The sequence below is a fragment of the Anser anser genome (assembly GCF_964211835.1).
Source record: "Anser anser genome assembly, chromosome: 17".
In the NCBI taxonomy this organism is placed as follows: domain Eukaryota; kingdom Metazoa; phylum Chordata; class Aves; order Anseriformes; family Anatidae; genus Anser; species Anser anser.
The window spans coordinates 4081047-4098726 of NC_139738.1; the positions used below are offsets into that span (position 1 = coordinate 4081047).

General features: G+C 43.2%; 1 protein-coding gene across 9 annotated transcripts in view; it reads right to left on the reverse strand.

Annotated features, from left to right (window-relative positions):
- The window catches only part of RERE (arginine-glutamic acid dipeptide repeats), a 233381-nt gene that overhangs the window by 81751 nt on the left and 133950 nt on the right, over positions 1–17680 (reverse strand). For all 9 annotated transcript variants that reach the window (XM_083803235.1, XM_083803239.1, XM_083803240.1 and 6 more), the window contains 3 exons: positions 10911–10959; positions 6469–6593; positions 5656–5755 (listed from right to left, as the gene is read on the reverse strand). In XM_083803235.1, the coding sequence (XP_083659361.1) occupies positions 5656–5755; positions 6469–6593; positions 10911–10959 (274 nt within the window). The remainder of the gene's footprint in view (positions 1–5655; positions 5756–6468; positions 6594–10910; positions 10960–17680) is intronic.

A 17680-nucleotide genomic window follows, 5' to 3' on the forward strand; every position in this document is an offset into this window, starting at 1 on the left:
ATATTTTATATATTCCAGAATGATTTCTGGAAGTACCCGTGGCAGTCATTTTCACAGCCCTTTCAGTAGTTTCTTTTGAACGATCTCCTGACTCATCTTACAAATAAAGCACGGAAGTTTTTTTTCCCCCCTAAGAGCAAGGATAAGGATGAGTGAAAATTGAAAGTGGCAAAACTGTCTCATGGACTTGAAGTGGCTTCATTCTCCAACACGCCCAGGCAGACAGCGATGGCCCCTGAAGTGCTGTGCTACCTCATTTGAACCATGAGAGTAGCTGTTAATGAAGACTCATCCAAAAGGAAAACTAGTAATAATAAGAAATGCTAACATATATTTAAATAATTTTTAATGCTTTCAACCCTGTCTGTAGTTAATGAACAAGAAAATCTTGTCCAAGGGCAAGTTAAAACAGGGAGTAATTTGTCTGGGTGACATGTTACTTCGAACTGAATTTCCTTAAACTGATATTACGCTGTCACATTTGTCACTCATAATGACGTGCTCCCGTGTAACAGTGTGTTACGAGAAGTCAGAACAACGCTATTAGTAAGGAGAGATTTGTACAGTATTAGCATATGACTTTTTCCTCTTCCTTCTGTGCAGCAGTACGCTAGCTTAAGCGGTATTATCTTCTGTTGTAGCATCAAACGCTTCCTTTGATGGTTCAGATCTGCAGGATCTTCCAATTCCTGTAACACCTCAACACATTAAGACATTTAAAAGTCATTTCTTCCAGCCTTGGGATACCTCCATCCTAAGTACGACAACCCAACAGCCTTGCTAGTTTTTGCTTACTCATCTAGGGAAGATGAAGCCATGATTTAGGGAAGATGAAGCCATGATTTCAGTGCAGGTCTGACATCACCCTTGTGATGAGATGAGGACAGGGGAAGAAATCCCTAGCAACTCCTCCTTCCTACACACAGCTCCGCCTCAATGAGCTTCTGCAAAACTTCCCATAGAGCTCCCTGGGACACCAGCCACTCTCACACATTCTTCTAATGATGTTCTTTAACCTGTTCTTTAATGCCTCACATGATGTGAGAGTTGTAAAAGCAAAACCCAACGTTATTTCTGCTTCTGAGGCCCTTTTATAGGAATATTTAAACTTCTATTACTTTTTTTTTTTCTTGTGGCAATACAAAATCACATGGGAAAACCTTACCCTGAGTTGTCTGACATGGCAAGCCACAGTACAATAACCTGCTTAAATGTTTTGACGCTGTTTGCTAGCTGAAGAGAGGACAAAAAGGACGTTCTCCACAACCAAACACAGGGTCGTGCCTCCGAAGAGTTCTCAGTCCCACAGTGAAGAAATACCCAAGTGCTGAGTTTCCTAAGAGGAGTTCTGCATAATGTGATGACAGATTTGGAACCTCTACAGCTATACAGGAGGACAAGGACACACACGTAGGAATATAAATGCAGTTTCACCTGCTTGTCTGAACACGCACCAATTTGACCCTGCCACATTTCAGTGCAGGATTTATTGTCATCTGAAAACCAGAACTCTTCCCCCCCGGCTCCACATCTGTATTACAGATGGGCCAGGCTACACACCAATGCACGTGTTACAAAGAAATTTATCCACAAGTAAAACTTACTGGCACCACAACTGGCCATTTTTAAAAATAATTCCACGGGATTTTTTCCTTCCTTCTATGGAATAGAAGAAAGCAGCGTGTCAGATGCTTTCCCACACTGAACATGTCATTAGAGTGGGCAATGAGCTTGCGAGTAAAGAATGGTGAGCAAAATAAGACAGTTAATTAAGCTGGCCTGACTTGGAAAGGGAATGATTTCTAAGGATTTCCAAATTTCAATTAGCTTGGAACAGGCAAAAAAAATATTGGCTAATTAAGTCCTGACCCTCCTGCACGATTTTCAAACTAAGGATCTCCACAGATATCCTGTGCATATAGTCTTTTTGGAGGCTTTTTGGTGGTTTTGTGATTATTAAGAAGCGAAGCCTATCCACGCTCAAAGCCCAGAAGGGCGAAAGAGGGCAAAGTGCATTGCTACAGAGGATTAATTACAAAAGCGGGCTAACCATGTTGGCCCTCCGAAGGCAGTAACGTTGTCCACAGTGACCCAAAACAAGGTTTGGGACTAACTCAAATTAACATTTGTATTTCCCTTCACACTTAGAAGGGTTCTGACTTGAAGAGATGTGATTCTGCAGCTCACAAGGTAAGAGGAACTGAGCAGCTATAAAAGAAATTGTTTCCATCACCTACCATTTCACCAGTCAAATGGCTTCACACACTCTAGTTCACTTCTGAAACCGGTAGACCAAAAGCCTACTAAATATCATAGAATATCCGAGTTGGAAGGGACCCAGAAATACGCATATTTTCACTTTACCTGACCAGTATTTTAAGGTCTAATGCAATTTTAAGGGCTACAACTACAAACATGGCACAAAATCTCAAGAGCCCAACCAAGGAGCAGGAATTGAGGTGTACCTGTAACAGTAAGTGAACGATCACCTCAAGGAGCTGATATATATGTTGCATTGGGCCTTCCATGATCTTCATTTCTATCTGCTGTAATTAACAATAAATCATTTGGGGGCTGCAGCATCTGTTATTACATAAATAAAGCACTACCAAAGGAGCTTGTCAAGACTGATTTATATGAAGTGCTGCTCTGAAGTTTATTGGATTTCCATAATAAGAAATCATACCGTATCAATTCTCTTCCATTAATTTTCTGGGTTACATACCATAATTTCTAAACAAAAACACAACTCAGGGCAGGGTAACGTTCTCAGAAGTTATTTATCAGATAAACCTGATATCTGTTTTAAATACACTGTGAACACAAAGATTTAGAAGAGCACCTTTTGTCAGGACAACAAATCACCCATCTAAACCGTTAAATTAGTCAAAAAGGGTAGGTTCAGAAATAAGTAACTTTCTTAAAACATCCTGCCTGAGAGAACTGTTGGTCGTAAGAAAACACTTCTCTAGAAAAAATTCAAAGTGAGCAAGGCAAGTATTTCCACTGCTTTCTAAAAGTTGAGATCCCCAATTGCAGCGCACAGAGAGCTTTGCAGCAGGAATAAAATAAACATCATAGAAGTCTAAGGACTTTTCTGTTCAGGTCAAACCTTCCAGATGGTACGTCCAAGATCATCCAACACTCCACATTCAGGAGCTCTGCTCAGTGGGAACTACTCGGTATCAATACAGGGAGAAAAAGTAGCCTAGAGGGGAACAGAGAGGACGTGAACCACCAGACTTCCAAGAGAAACTTGGAAGAAGTAGTCAAGGTTAACAGGAGCTGACTGTAAGAACACCAGTTGCTGTTACACATTAAGATGTGATACGTGGCGGGAGCCATGACAACAACAGAAGTATTTTTGACACAAAAACAATCCAGCTTCTTCAATGGGTTGCATTAAGAGTTTGCATAGTGCTTTTATTTCACAAGTGTGAAAACCTCCCCCATTCAGAAAATGAATCAGCGCCGATTTTCTAAAATAGATGTGCACCAGAAATACAAAAAGAAACGGAAGAACAGAAAAAATATATCAGGATGAAGCAAAGTCTTGGATGCAAGAAGCCTACAAGTGCAACTACAGGCTCCATAAACTCCCAAGGGATTAAAGGGGCTAATTAAAGTCGATAGCAAAGCAGTGAAATTAAATGAATTTTCTGCAGTAGTCTTTTATTATAGATGACAAGAGGAAAGAAATTCCAATTCCAAAAGCTCCTCTTTGATGATTATTGGTCTTAGCAGAGATTTGAGTCTCTAAGAAGGATGTCAGGGAACAACTTAGAATACTCCAGACTGGTAAGACACCAGAACCAGATGGCATTCATCCCAAGGGAAAGGAAGGAAATAACATGTAAAACAGATGAGAAACCGAAGCGGATGTGCAATACAGACTTAACTGCAATTCTTTAACAGCATAAAAATCTTTAACACGCTGGTTTGTCTTAAGTAAAGGGAGCAAAGGAGTAAGATTTATGTATTCATCTCGGTTCTGAAGTATGCTGCAAAGCTAACTGAGAAATAACACTTGACTTTGCAGATCTGGAAGTGAGAACAAGCATTTAATTTGGGTACAAAATTTCATCTTGGATTTCAGCTGGTTAAACATGTGAGTGTATTGACTATATCTCAATCATTTTGCAGAATGAAAGTGCTATTGCCATTTATTTTATAAATACTATAGGGGCATATTTTAGGTCTTAATCCTATTCTACTCCTGTGCTGCAGGAAACCAGACAAAAAGTGATGCGCTCCTTGGAAGGCGTGTAATCAGGCAGAAATGGAAGCAAAAACAAAAGGCAAGTGCTTTTGGTAAACTAATCTCACATCAGTAACGATTTTCCCATTAAGAATACAAGAATTTTAACTTTAGTGTGGATATTGAGTTATATATACCTAATCACAGACTGGACCCGTTACAAACTGGTCTATAGCTTGCAGAGACCTTCTTTTAATGTTCTGAAGCATTTAAAAGTTCCCTGCAATGAGATGATTTACTGAGAGTAAAGAATCAGTAAAGGATATTTAATAGATGTGATTAATTTGATAAGGTCAGTTCCTCTCACTTTAATAAAACCAAAGACCAACGTGCCTACAGTACTACCTCTAAACAGACAACCCGCTCTTTGTTGCGATAATCATCACTTAGCTCCTGAACTCAACTGTTCAAGCCCCTGAGATATGTTTTGTGCATAAAAGGTGGCTTAAAAAGAGGCAGAACAAAAACTGTTAGTACAGTCAGCAGATCTGTCCATGTATTTTTTCAGTGTAGCAGATGACCATTTATACTTAATTCCTTTTATTATATTTCAGGAAGGAAACAATGAAGATGCAAAGGTCAGCTTACAGTCACTACCACCACAACTCCCCAGAACCTGCACACAGGGCTCCGGGGAATACAAAGCCAAGAGATTTCACTCTGCTACTGAGAAACACGGGATGACAGACAGGTTGTTTCAGCTTGAGCCTTGAATTACCATTCCATGTATCATGATTTACTGGTGTTAGTGACCCCCACCCTTCCCAAAAGAGTTACTGTGGCTGCGCTGCAAGAGTGTGAACATCTGAACATACACTCACACCTATATAACCAGTCGGTAACACTTTATTTACACACATTATGTTTACACAAGAGAACTGCACATACACGCAGCCAAGTACTAATAATGAAGACTGAATTACACGTGGGAAAAACTTCAGATGGTCATTACCACGTACAGAACACTATATAGAGAAGGAAAACTCAGTGCCCTGAGATGAAATAAAGATTGCTTTCCTACACACAGTAGCTAGCTGGACTGAATGAAAGCACCTGTGGCCAGGGCAGGTGTCAGCTGGGCAAGCAACCCTTCTAAGCTGGTGGGCTTGACCTGAGCAGCTTGCTACACTGAACGTTCGCACATGCGCAAATCTTAAAGGCATCACCCAAAAGTTTGTCGTTAAATTTTTAGTGAACTTAGAGCGAACAGTACAGGTTTAGGTCTTTGAAACCTAGGTGGTCTTTGAAGCAAAGTTGTTATAGACTAGGCTACTGACTTACTCATGGTGTCATCCCAAAATCAGTTTTACCTCCTAAATATTTTATGCATTTCTGGTTTAAAGCAGCCAAGAATTAAATGTAACGAGTTCATCCGTACAGCAGCTCCGTATACTTACTGTATTGAGTGCATTAAGTGTAGTGTCATCACGGGAGGCTGCAACACAACCGTCTTCTGTGGATCCTCCATCACACATGCCTGCAAAAGCTGCCATGCTCCTTCAGAGTTTGAGGGGAAAAAAGTTTAAATCCTTCAGCTTCTGTTTGATGCACACATCATGCAATACAGAAATAGTACATTTACACCTTAAATAACGAATTTCAGGGCCTTGCAAACTGCAGAAATAAGTAAAATGAGGCACCGCATGAACGCTGGCATTTTCTACAGACCTGTGTCACCTCGACATATGAAATAATTCCAATGTAAAGTGGATTGTATTAATTAAAAATCTGCGCTGCGGTAGTACCATAGCGTGATTGGGACTATGGGAGATGTAACCTACAGGCACAAGGGCACAGTCTTGCCAGAGACAGCAAACTTGTTATTGCAAATTTAGTTTAATTACGTTACAAAGCTGGCTTAAACTGCAGATTCCCAACATCTCTGAATTGTTGCAAGCTAGAATTAATTCATTTACTCACATTCTGAATTATGAGGCCCACTAGTGTAAAAGCCTGATATTTCTTAATCTAATTAATCTAGCAAGCATACTAAAATTCTGTATATAACTGAAAAGCGATTGTGCTCACCCAGCATCATCAAACCAGCACATCCATGTATCGGACTAAACGGTTCAGTTTACCCAGCTGACTGCCACGTTAAACCAAAAAAATACTAAAGGAGTGACCATAGCCAACTGTTGCACAAGGGGGAAGCCCACATGTCCACTAGGGCACTCTGAAGATGTGGGGAGTGTCCTGGCTGTAATTACCTTGCTGCCCGGAGGTACATGAGTAAGTCACAGTCGTTGACCCCCGGCATCCACACAAGCTCTTCATGCTGTGTCACCGTGTCACCATCTGGGGAAGGAAATGGCTGCAGATCAGGAAGCTTTGCCTAGAAAAAAAAAAGAAGAGTTCATATGGACATTGCAGTTGTCAATGTTAGGAGGATGCACAAGCGTTACTACTACCAAAGTCTGTAAACTCTCTGGAATAATCCCAACTCATAGATGGAAGATGTTCACGCAACAGATGACGAAGAGATTAGATCCACATTTTTGAAGTTTATGGAGAAACTGAGTCATGAAGATCTATCCACTTTATCCAGCAGTCCTTTTAAAAGGGCAGTTCATTGTCTGCCAGTCACGCGGGATTAAAACCACTTCCCAGTCCACCAGCTTCGTGAAGCCCTTCTATATTTATACCATGTGCAATCCTGCCTGCAGAAATGCCAGTGTGGAATTAAGCCATTTTGAACCACACATATACTCCTCACCTATACTAAAATCAAATACTGCTGGACAATCTACTGTGAAAGATAGATTTCATTTGTCAAAAAGATGCTGTTACAACTCCTGCTTGCCAGGCTAAAACATACTGCTATAACGATAAAAGACAACAAGAATATGGCTAGCATGTGTTTTATTTTGATACCTCAGTAAAAAAAAAAATATACATTTGACATTAAGTTTTAACAAAATCCTCTGTAAATTATTAAGAATCCGAAGAGGAAAAGAAATTTCCTGAAAGTGAGATAGCTCAGTGAAATGAACCCTGCCTCTAAGGAAGCATTGCACTGTATCCAGAGACTCAATTAGCATCTTTAGTCATCTACTGCAATGGGATGAGATAGCTGAGAGCCTCTTCGGAAACAGCTTTTAAGCCCTATAATTACCTCCTATACTTACAACGCTAAACATATTTGAGAGGCAACGTTTATACATAACCAGTAATTACAAGTCGCAGGTTCAGATGTCTTTCATGTTCTGCTCTTTAATCTGTACTTTATTTTACTTCTTCCCTGGGAAAGCGGCTCTGTCATTGAGCTTCTCTTTGGGAAAAGGATAAGCAAGCATCGCACCATGAGGACATCGATTTCTGTGCGAGCTCTGCATGCTACCAACCTCCTCCTAGCAGCCAAGGGGCTTTCACAAACCGATGCTCAGCCTTGCGTGCCCCAGGAACAAGCTCAGCATTACTTGAGTTCCTCCTAAGAGCAACTTCCTCTTGAACACCTCTGGTCAGCTGCTAGCCAGAAGTTTCCAGAGGAGAACATTTAGTAGAGGCCTGCTATCCCTCTCCTCTTCCATACATGAACTTTAATAACTGCAATTCTCCAAAGCATTTAGCTCCACTCACATCCCCACTCCCTGTTAAAACACAAGCAGTAGTTTGACATCTGCATACACACAAAACAAACAGCAGTCCTGTACCCTCTGCAACAAATAATTTAAGGAAAAGGAAGGCAGCAGAAATCATCAGAAAACACCAGTGGGACCTCAGGGTAGTTATGGGTGTGTTTCTGGATTCTCGTGCATATAACTCATTCTCAGGAAGGCAGAAGCGTGCCCATACCCGGAGCTAACAGAGAGCTGTGCGTCGAGGGGGCTGTTCACACACCTCCCATTGAATGAATGAGACTGCAACACAACGCGGCAAAAATCTTCAGTGTGACTTCCTACCTCAGCCAAAACCTGCAATCCACCATTCGTATCTCGTGAGATTAAACCTTACACTAATTAACAGGATGAGAACACATCTTGTCGGAGGTGACACTAGCCAGAACCACAGATGCTCAGCATATAATAAAAGAACTGTGCAACTTTAAAACACTGAACTAGTGAGCCAGCAAAAATTAGCAGTGTTCAGTAACTGTGGACCTTCCTTCATTCCATTTTTCTCCATCCATACTTGCACCTGGCAATTTTATCTTCCAGCACAGCTGATTACTACCTGCCAAAACATTACATGACAATTTGAAATGAAGGTTGTTTTGGAAGTATCACTTACGGTACTCTTATTATGACTAACAGAAAGAATAATACAGGTTTAATTGACAAGAACTTTTTCCTCTCAATACAAAGCAACCTCGAGGATTAAATTATACAAACGTTGACTATCACCAGTTGTTAAACAAGACTGAAAAAGGAGTCTGAATGAATATTTATCACGTGGATGCAAAAAAATCCAGCGGTGGGATGGTACAAAGGCAGCCCCAGAGGCAGAGGAGACTGTTCCCAGCGACAGCCCTGGCCTTACAAGCCAGCTATCCACCAAAGATCCACCAGTTGTTAATGCTGTAAGAGCAGATTATTTCCCATGCTCATGAAAGACAGAAGGAATATCTTCTATTTCCCACTACTTGAACACATTCTGTATGATTTCTCAAATTTTAACAGCCCAAATGAATTAAGGCACTGGTTTTAAGACCTTGCAATTCTTTTTACTTCTCAGAGACAAACAAACAACATTGCTGAGCTCTCCCATCTTTAAAATTGAAGTTTATCCTCTCTTTACAGCATCAGAAAGTGTTTTTTTATAATTACATTAAAAGCTTCCTGGGAAATACAAATAAAATCTTATGCCATGACTTCCATAGTGTATGGATGTAAGAGATATATTTCAATAATAATAATATTTCAATAATAATCCTCCAGCATTACCGTGCCTCCCATTCAAAAAGAATTTAAGCTGTTCTGTGTCAAAATTATGCAGGACAAAAGGGCGAGGACCAGCTAACCCCTTCCTGACAGTAGGAGACTACGTCATGGTGCTGTTAGAACATGGCAGGGCACAAAGAGGGCATTTAGAAAAAGGTCCATCCCTAGCAGCTGCCAAAATTGCTCTTATTACAAACACTGCTTTCATTTTAAGACAAGTGACAAAAGAGTAAATACACAACGGCCCCACTGACTCTTACGCTCAAGTGCCACCGTTGCCCAAACTCTGTTTAACATGTTGTTGTGGTTTAACCCGGCTGGCAGCTAAACACCACACAGCCGTTCGCTCACCCTCCCCCCTCCCTCTCTGGGATGGGGGAGAGAAACGGGAAAGTGAAGCCGGTGAGTTGAGATAAAGACAGTTTATTAAGACAGGAAAATAATAATAACAATAATAATAATAATAGTGATAATGGTAATAGTATTAACAATAATAATGTGTAAGAAAACAAGTGATGCACAATGCAATTGCTCACCACCCGCTGACCGATGCCCAGCCTATTCCCGAGCAGCCGGCCCCCCCACCCCGGCCAGCCACCCCTATATATTGTTTAGCATGACGTCAGATGGTATGGAATACCCCTTTGGCCAGTTTGGGTCAGCTGTCCTGGGTCTGTCCCCTCCCAGCTCCTGCTGCACCCCCAGCCTGCTCGCTGGCAGGACAGAGCAAGAAGCCGAAAAGTCCTTGGCCTGGTGTAAACACTGCTCTGCAACAATTAAAACATCAGCATGTTATCAGCGCTCTTCTCATCCTAATCCAAAACATAGCACCCTACCAGCTACTATGAGCTACTTAACTCTGTCCTAACTGGAACCAGGACACATGTAAAAATATGAAGAGAGCATGTACAGGCTGCAAATGAAAGCGTGGGTCAGGGAGGAAATGCAGAGCCACAGACGTGACACCAGAAAGAGCACAGTCACAAATGGAAGAGGGAAAACAAATTCACAGCAAATTCTGAATTGGTGACAGCCGTAACAACGGGCGCACTTAAACGCACCATGTCCTGGATTGAGAGATGAGCACGTGCATAAAAATACAGGTGTATCTCAACATACTTGCTGGTCAGGAAAATCTTTTGCAGGTTTAAAGTTCCCCTACCTTGTAAGTTTGCCATCTTTTTTTCTTGGAAACCTGCTGCCTTTTTACTCCTAAGAGAACTTCATTTTGTTCAAACATTGATTAATGAAAAGGACCTCAAATGCCATAGGTAACATACTACCAACTCGACAATTTTACCATAAAAAGGGAAGTTAAAACATCTACTTTGACTATAACTGGAAAACAATACCAAACTAAGTTGTGTTTTGTTTCTTTGTGTTTTTATATAGTCAATTAACATACTGTTTGGTAAAAATCAGCTAAGCATGCATTCATTTTTAACTCCAGAATGTGCCCAACAACAGCTGGGTTTTTTTCTCAATTTCCAGCAGTTATTCATATTCCTATATGAATATATATAGTCATCCAATTCTAGAATCGATCCCATAGCACTTTCACTAGTAAAAATCATTCAAATATCAACATTTGACAGATTAATCTCATTAACTAAGCTAAGGAGTTCTAGGGAACTCGTGATTACTCTCAGAAATTCACAGTATTTGAGCCATTTGAGCACTATTTGATACAATTTTAAATAAGTGTCCTCTGAACAGATCAAATGCCGAGAACCACGTCCTCTAGCTATTAAAGTACAAACAGAATCCCTTACCTGATGACTGGGTCCAACTCTGATTTCACCTTGGGTACTGTTTAGCCTCCTAATATAAAAAGAAAAACCAGTAATGAGAACGAAGTATGATTAATGAAACTCAGGCTTATGGTCTGCGTTTTTTGTCATTGCATTTGCAATGCAAATGGAAGAGAAGCAAAAATTATTTTAAAAAAAAAAAAAGAAACACTCAGGATATTACAGGCCACACTGCAAATGATAAAAACCAATGGGACAAGTCTGGAAGGTTTTAGTCACACTGTTGGAGCCAAGAGTAATTCCCTGGTGTGGTCTGAAGTCACAGCAGCAGGAAGCACCAGGCAGCTGATGAAGGGATGCACATCGTGCTCCTTTTGAAGCTTAGATGCCACGCAATACAGAAATAATGCTGGCTTCTAATCGAGATCCTTTAAAAGCCCTTTTACAGTTCTCTACAGCTCTGAACTGCTCAGTGCTTGAGTCAGCCAGCTCGAAAGCCTGCTCTGCAGAGCATCGCCTTCCAGCGAGCATCCATCTGACTTTTACGAGGGCGATGATCCATTAATTGCTTATTTCAACACCAGATCTAAAATAACGCACGCAACACGCAAAGCACTAAGCTACAGAAAAATACGAGGGAAATAACATGTTCCTTATGGACACCTTGATGGGCATTTTCATTTGGAAAAAGAAAATATTTTGAAGAAAAAATATTTGTGTTATTAACGTTTGAACAGAGAGCCTCGCGTTACCAGAATCTGCAGCAATAATGCCATTTCTTCCAGGCTATCTGACATGGCTGAAGCTATCTTTCCTATGAGATTTTGACTAACCAAGGATAAATAAAGCTTCTTTATCATTAAGGCCTGCCCTTTGACCCTTTTTCTTTATAAAAAGAATTACCATATAATCAGCAAGGCACACCAACAAAATTATTTACTGGCATACTCCTTTCCCAGTGGCTATTTTAAGCCATGGCGCTCGTTTGCTGCCATCTCCTTCCTCACCCAGCTCTTGGCAAGAGCCACCTCACCAGTCCACAACGGCATCTGTGCCTCAGCACCAGCATGCGGGGTACTGAACACAGCTACCGTCAAGAAAGCTCCGTCACCCTCCCAGATGCCTGTAAAGTAAGTATTAAGGACCAGAACCAAACCTGAAGAAATTCGGTGTCAAGACCAACATTGTTCTTCGCCTTCAGGTTGCGTGTATTTAAACAGACATCTTCCGTTTAAGAGTTTTAACCCACTGGCAAGGAAGAAGGTATGCAGAAGCCTAAAAACTATCCTTCATCTGGCACAGCAAACTTGAGTTCATCTTGCAATTTGCTGTTTTAGGAATAACGACATCATTTGACAAGCAAGCTGCTGCCCTGCAGGATTTCATATTTGCCCCGCTACGCTCATGGTGATTGCAAGCCATCAAGAAAACCACATTTCTTTAAAACAGAAATTAGAACCACCACCAGAAACTGCCGGCCCTGTGCCAAGCTACCGAGCAAAGCAGCGAGTATCATCACAAGATAAAACCAGAGGATTTTCTGACATGACTGTTTGCATATCTTTATGAACATTTTCATCTCAACACATCAAACTACGTTGCAAATGTTTATTAAACTGAACTTGACCATGCTGAGCACTGTGAAATTTTATTCGCAAGTGGGGAAAGGGCAGCAGCAGATCTGAACGGACCTTAGCCAAGGCAAGGTGACAGTGGGGCCTGTCAGACAGGACTCCGAACAGGTTCTGTGATACCCGGGCTGATGTCCCGATGCCTACACAACGCCGCCTTCCTGGGAAGCCGATCTACGCTGCAGCTGCACGTGCCAAACTCTCCCAAAAGGGAGAACGTGTCAAAGTCCTTTCCTCCCATGGATGCTTCTGCACGTCGAGCTGACACCATCCTCTGGCTTCCAGGTTATGCAGAGAAATGACTCACCCGAAACCCCATTTTGTACCTACAACTAAGTTATAAATGAAATACTCTGATGCACTTTTTTTTTTTTTTTTTTTTACAGCTACAGGGTGTCAGGATTTGTCCCTGTAAGGAACAAAGGGGAAGCTGCCACGAAAATGCTGATGCTCTTCCTCGATTCCCAGAATCCATTTTACAGCCGTGCACCTCTCTACTAGTCAGTGCAAGTCAAACCTGAAACATGTCCGTGCAGCTACAGTGCCTCGCACGAGCCAAGCTCTGCACAAATCGGTTGGGCGTTTTACCAGAAAGGTAAAGCCGCTTTCTGGGTAGGTAGGGAAAAAAAAAAATCTAAATATTCCCTAACTTCCATTTCCTTCATTTGCATCACACTGAATATGAATAATAAAGGATCTGAGAATCAAGACCGCACATGCTGTAGCATCCTGTTAGTAGCTGCAAAGACAAAAGCAAAACCTTGGATGGGACCCGTGCTCGTAACGGCGCTCATGTGGAGTTCGCTGGGAAAACTCGCGGCTGTCCGACCGCGATTCTTCACGTGCAGGTAACGTGTCAGGAGAGAAACGGTTGGGCGTGCCTTTTTATCGCTTGTTTCAAATTTCCTGATTATATTCCTGCCCCAAAGTTGCCCCCCGAGGTATGGACTGAGCTGCTGTGCAGGGAGCTCGCTTGGACCACGCTGCCCCGCGCTTCCCGAGGGCACGGAGCCGATGGCTCGGCGAGGGCGCGCGACCTGCAGAGCACTGTGCAGGCAGCTTCCACCTCCCCAGGAATGGGTTTGCAAATGGAAAGAAATTTCTCCCTCTGGAAACTAAAACGCGCCGTAGACTTGGAAGCTAAATTATCTTGCTGGCGCGCAATTACGAGAATAATGGAGAGGCGCCCCGTGTTTATTCGGCGGGGAAGAAAAAAGAGGACCCAACGCCGAGTATGAAATCTGACACAAAAGGAACGGATGTAACAAAGCAGTATCCATGGCAACAACAACTTAATATTTCAGTCCTCTTCAGCTGCAGTGGATTAAATATAATGACAAGATGTTCCCTTTGAAAAGTAACCCGCTGCCATGGCAACGTTGTGCTCTGCAAAGTAAACAGGGGCTGCTCGGAGAGGAGATGGAAGCCTGCGACTGCATATCAAGAAGGCGAGGAGCCTCCGGAGCAGAGCAGCGGGGCAAAGCTCAGGGATGCTGAGCTCAGGAATGCTTGAGCCTGATCCGAAGCATCGGGGGAGGATGGCAGTTCGAGGCAAAAAGCAGCGCTGCTGAGAGATGGTAGTTCAGAGGTGAGGAAGGGAAAGGAACAGGAGGCAGCACAGGGCTTTCATTTACCGGTTGCAGAAAGGAGGAGGACAGGAGGCTGCCAACACCAGCGCCTGTGTGGCTTCCAGGAGAGAAACAAGCTTAGCCCCCCCGTTAGTCACCCGCCTTCCTGCCTGTGCCAGGCATCGCTTGCACCGGAGCTGGCTCAGCCCCTGCTCCCAACGGGCAAGGGAGAGGGACTGAGCTACCATGAAACACTTGAGGTCGGCTTTGAGACGACTCAGGATCAGGATCTGCAGCACCAACTGCTCTCACGCTGTCCCCAGAGCCGTGCTGAATTCCAGGCTGGAAATTCCCAGCAAAGCTCTGCAGAGTTCAGAGGTGGTTTCGATGTGTTTGCAGACCTGCGAGCAGTGCCCCTCTGCACCGCCCTACCTTTGTGCTGCCCCTGACGTGGCTCCAGGGCAGCCCTTGAAGCCAGCAGGCTCGGTGACAGCTCCTGTCGGGAAGGCAGGCTTCTGAAAGGCAGCAGGCAGGGGGCGTGCCGAAGGTGGACCTGCCAGGTCAGGGATCAAGGGCACAAGGTGCAACCTCCGAAATTGAGCTACTGCTTCTTTCATGCTTCCCTTTTTTTTAAACCACCGAAGTTCAGCAAGACACAAGCTGTGCAGTAATTGCACTGTTTTGATGCTGAGAAACAGGCCCGAGACGGGGTGAGAGAGGTGGTAGTGCCGCAGAGCCACACCAAACCATCTGCAGTCCTCCCCAGGACCTCTCCAGGACCTCCCCAGCTGCTTTCACCCGCTCATGGTCCATGGCTCAGCTGCACTTTGCTGCGGCCACCACGCACTCGCTGCTCCTCGCCACGCACTGTGCTTCCACCGCCTCTCTGAAACACCTGCCACCAGCCGGCCGCAGCTCAGAGAACGTGAAAACAGCTTGATATTACTGTTATTTAAAAAAATAAAGTAAAAATCAGCCCGAACTGCACATGTAGGACAGCATTCTGTGCTACCTCTTCAACCACTCTTGGCATAACCATTCCTGATTCTGTATACGAGGTGATCTGTAATTAAGCTAGCGGGATGCTTCAGCAGAAAGCTGTTTATAAACAAGCAGAAATGCTCAGCCACAAATGACCTCCCAAGAAGCTTTTCCCATCCTCTTTGCAGCAGGAAAAACAGCTTAAAAGTAGGATATGCAGATTTTTTTTGTTGGCTTGTGTGTGGTCTTTTTTTTTTTTTAAGGAATACAAATATCTAGCACTAACTACTGAATCTTAGGAGATTTTGGTTTAGTTATTAAGCTCAGCAAAAAAAAAATTACGTACTAAAATTCAGAGCCAGATTAGATTACATCTATTTCAGACAGATTAATTATAAATTGCAATCACACACTTTACACTGATGTAACCAAAAAGTCACTGGCAAGATAACCAGTTACATAAACTCAAGTTAGACACAAGAAGGCAACTCCCGGATATTTGTGGTTTCTGTAGAGTAAGTAAAGTTTGAAGTCGTTATGAAAGTCTTAAGTTTTTTGTTTGTTTCTTTGTTTGTTTAAAACCTTTCAAGCAAATGCTCCTACACGCCAGATGAAAAAAACAGTCTTCAGAAGCAGTTTTAAAAACATCTGGCAAGGATCATTCTGCTCCATCTCTAGGGGGACAAAACCAGAGAGAAGGAAGTTACTGCAGGCCAACTTCAGCTGGTTATAAAAGAGCTTAGCGGGGCTTGCGAGGCTGCCTGGCATCCCACTGAAGAGCTCACTCGGCTGGACGTTGTTTCATTTTATTCTGTGCATCCCCACGACAAAACTGAGCTCGCCTCGCCACGCTCCTCCCTCACACGGCAGCACGCAGGCTCTGTCTTTAAAGACAGAGCTCACCAACATTTGCTTCTCTGCAGCACTGAACCACTCTAACGCCTCAGCGCAGCGACGCAAAGCAGAAATTAGAGCTGCGCCGTGTTTGTGGGCAGCATCTCACGGCCCTCTTCCTGCTTTCCTGGGCACCTGCGCACGGCCCCTGAGCCGCACGGATCCTCGCTCCGACCCAGGCGGGCTCCTCCGCCAGCTACGTGCTCACGCCACGCAGTGAAAATACACATGGAACAACCAAGTTCGCGACATTCAAACGTTAACCAAAGAACCACAAACCTGTAAGCTGGATGCCTGAGAATAACAGGGGTGGCTTTTTCTTTCCTCCTTCTAAACAAGCAGCAATTCCCGCTTAAAGATTAGGCACACGATTTTGCCCTCGTTACACGGGTACACAATATCTCAACCTGTAAATTAAACAGCTCGCTAACTTGTCCCAACAATTACTTCCTACCGTCAGAAATCTCACCTGAAGTTACACAACATGTGCCCAGCTTGCACCTGTGTCTTAACACAGTTTTATCAAGACTTAAAAATCCCTTTTCTAGACATCTTAGTGCTCAGAAAATATTCTTGTTAGCACTCAGCCTCTAGTAAGCATGTTTCATTTATAACCTATTGTACAGTAATGGGTTATAATAAAAAAACGCAGAAGCAATTTTGTGTTCCGAGTGGAAAAAAAATTCAACCTGTATTTCTGCCAAATAAACTCATGTGGGAACATCTCTCGAGATTGCTTAATCTAAAGCAGGAATGAATCAACGTGTCCCAACACTTCCATCCCCAGCACAAGCTCCAACCTGCCGGCTGATTGCAGAGGCAGACCTGAAGGAAGCGGAGGACTGGGCTTTCTGCATCCATGCTGCTGTTTGAGGAAGGAAGTACTTGCAGAAGTTTGAGTCAGACAGGGAAAGCTTTTTCAAGATAATGTTATTTTTGCAATGGGTTTCAATTTGAGAAGTGAGACTACCCGCTCCTCCCAACTCTTCTCCTCTGCTGAAAAGGCACGATGGAAGCAGTCGGGGCAGAGCCATAGTGACAATGGGTTCTTGCAAGGACACGAGCATTCTCTCCATCGAGGGGTTACCTGCATGGGTAACATTGTGCTTTGAGCACAGAGCCAAAAGGATGAGTTAGTAGAAACCCCTGCAGGATCTGAGGTTCTCTTTTAGCTGGTCTGTACGAGATTTTTAAAATTTCATTTCTAACATTTTGGTTTGTTTTCATAATTTCTAAAGCCTCATGCAGAGTTCTGAGTCACCAGAATGGTACTGGCTTACAAGCAACACTTACGCAGAACAAATAAGTATGTAAATGAGTTCAACATGAAATCACGTTGCTTGCAGTGTTTACCTTGAATAGTTTCTAAAATGGCAGGGCAATACCTTTGCACTTCCCACAGCAAATAATTGCCATTGGATCATGCTAAATACTGCATCAGCATCACTCCTGCAGCACAGGCAGTGTATATGCAGGACAGTGGGACCAGGCAGCAATCTGCCAGTTTTATTTCTTTCCACGAAGCTTCACCGAGGCCAGACCTACTGCTCAGTCTCTCAGCTTGCTGGGCAACACCGAGGTCCAGCTTCTTCGCACAGCAGTCACACAAGGAAGCAACAGCACAGGTTAAAGGTGCTGAGCATGAAGAACGCAAAGCACAAAGCAAGCTTGAAGATAGCTCTAATTCTGCCTTGCTGACCTGGAAATACAAAGCTCT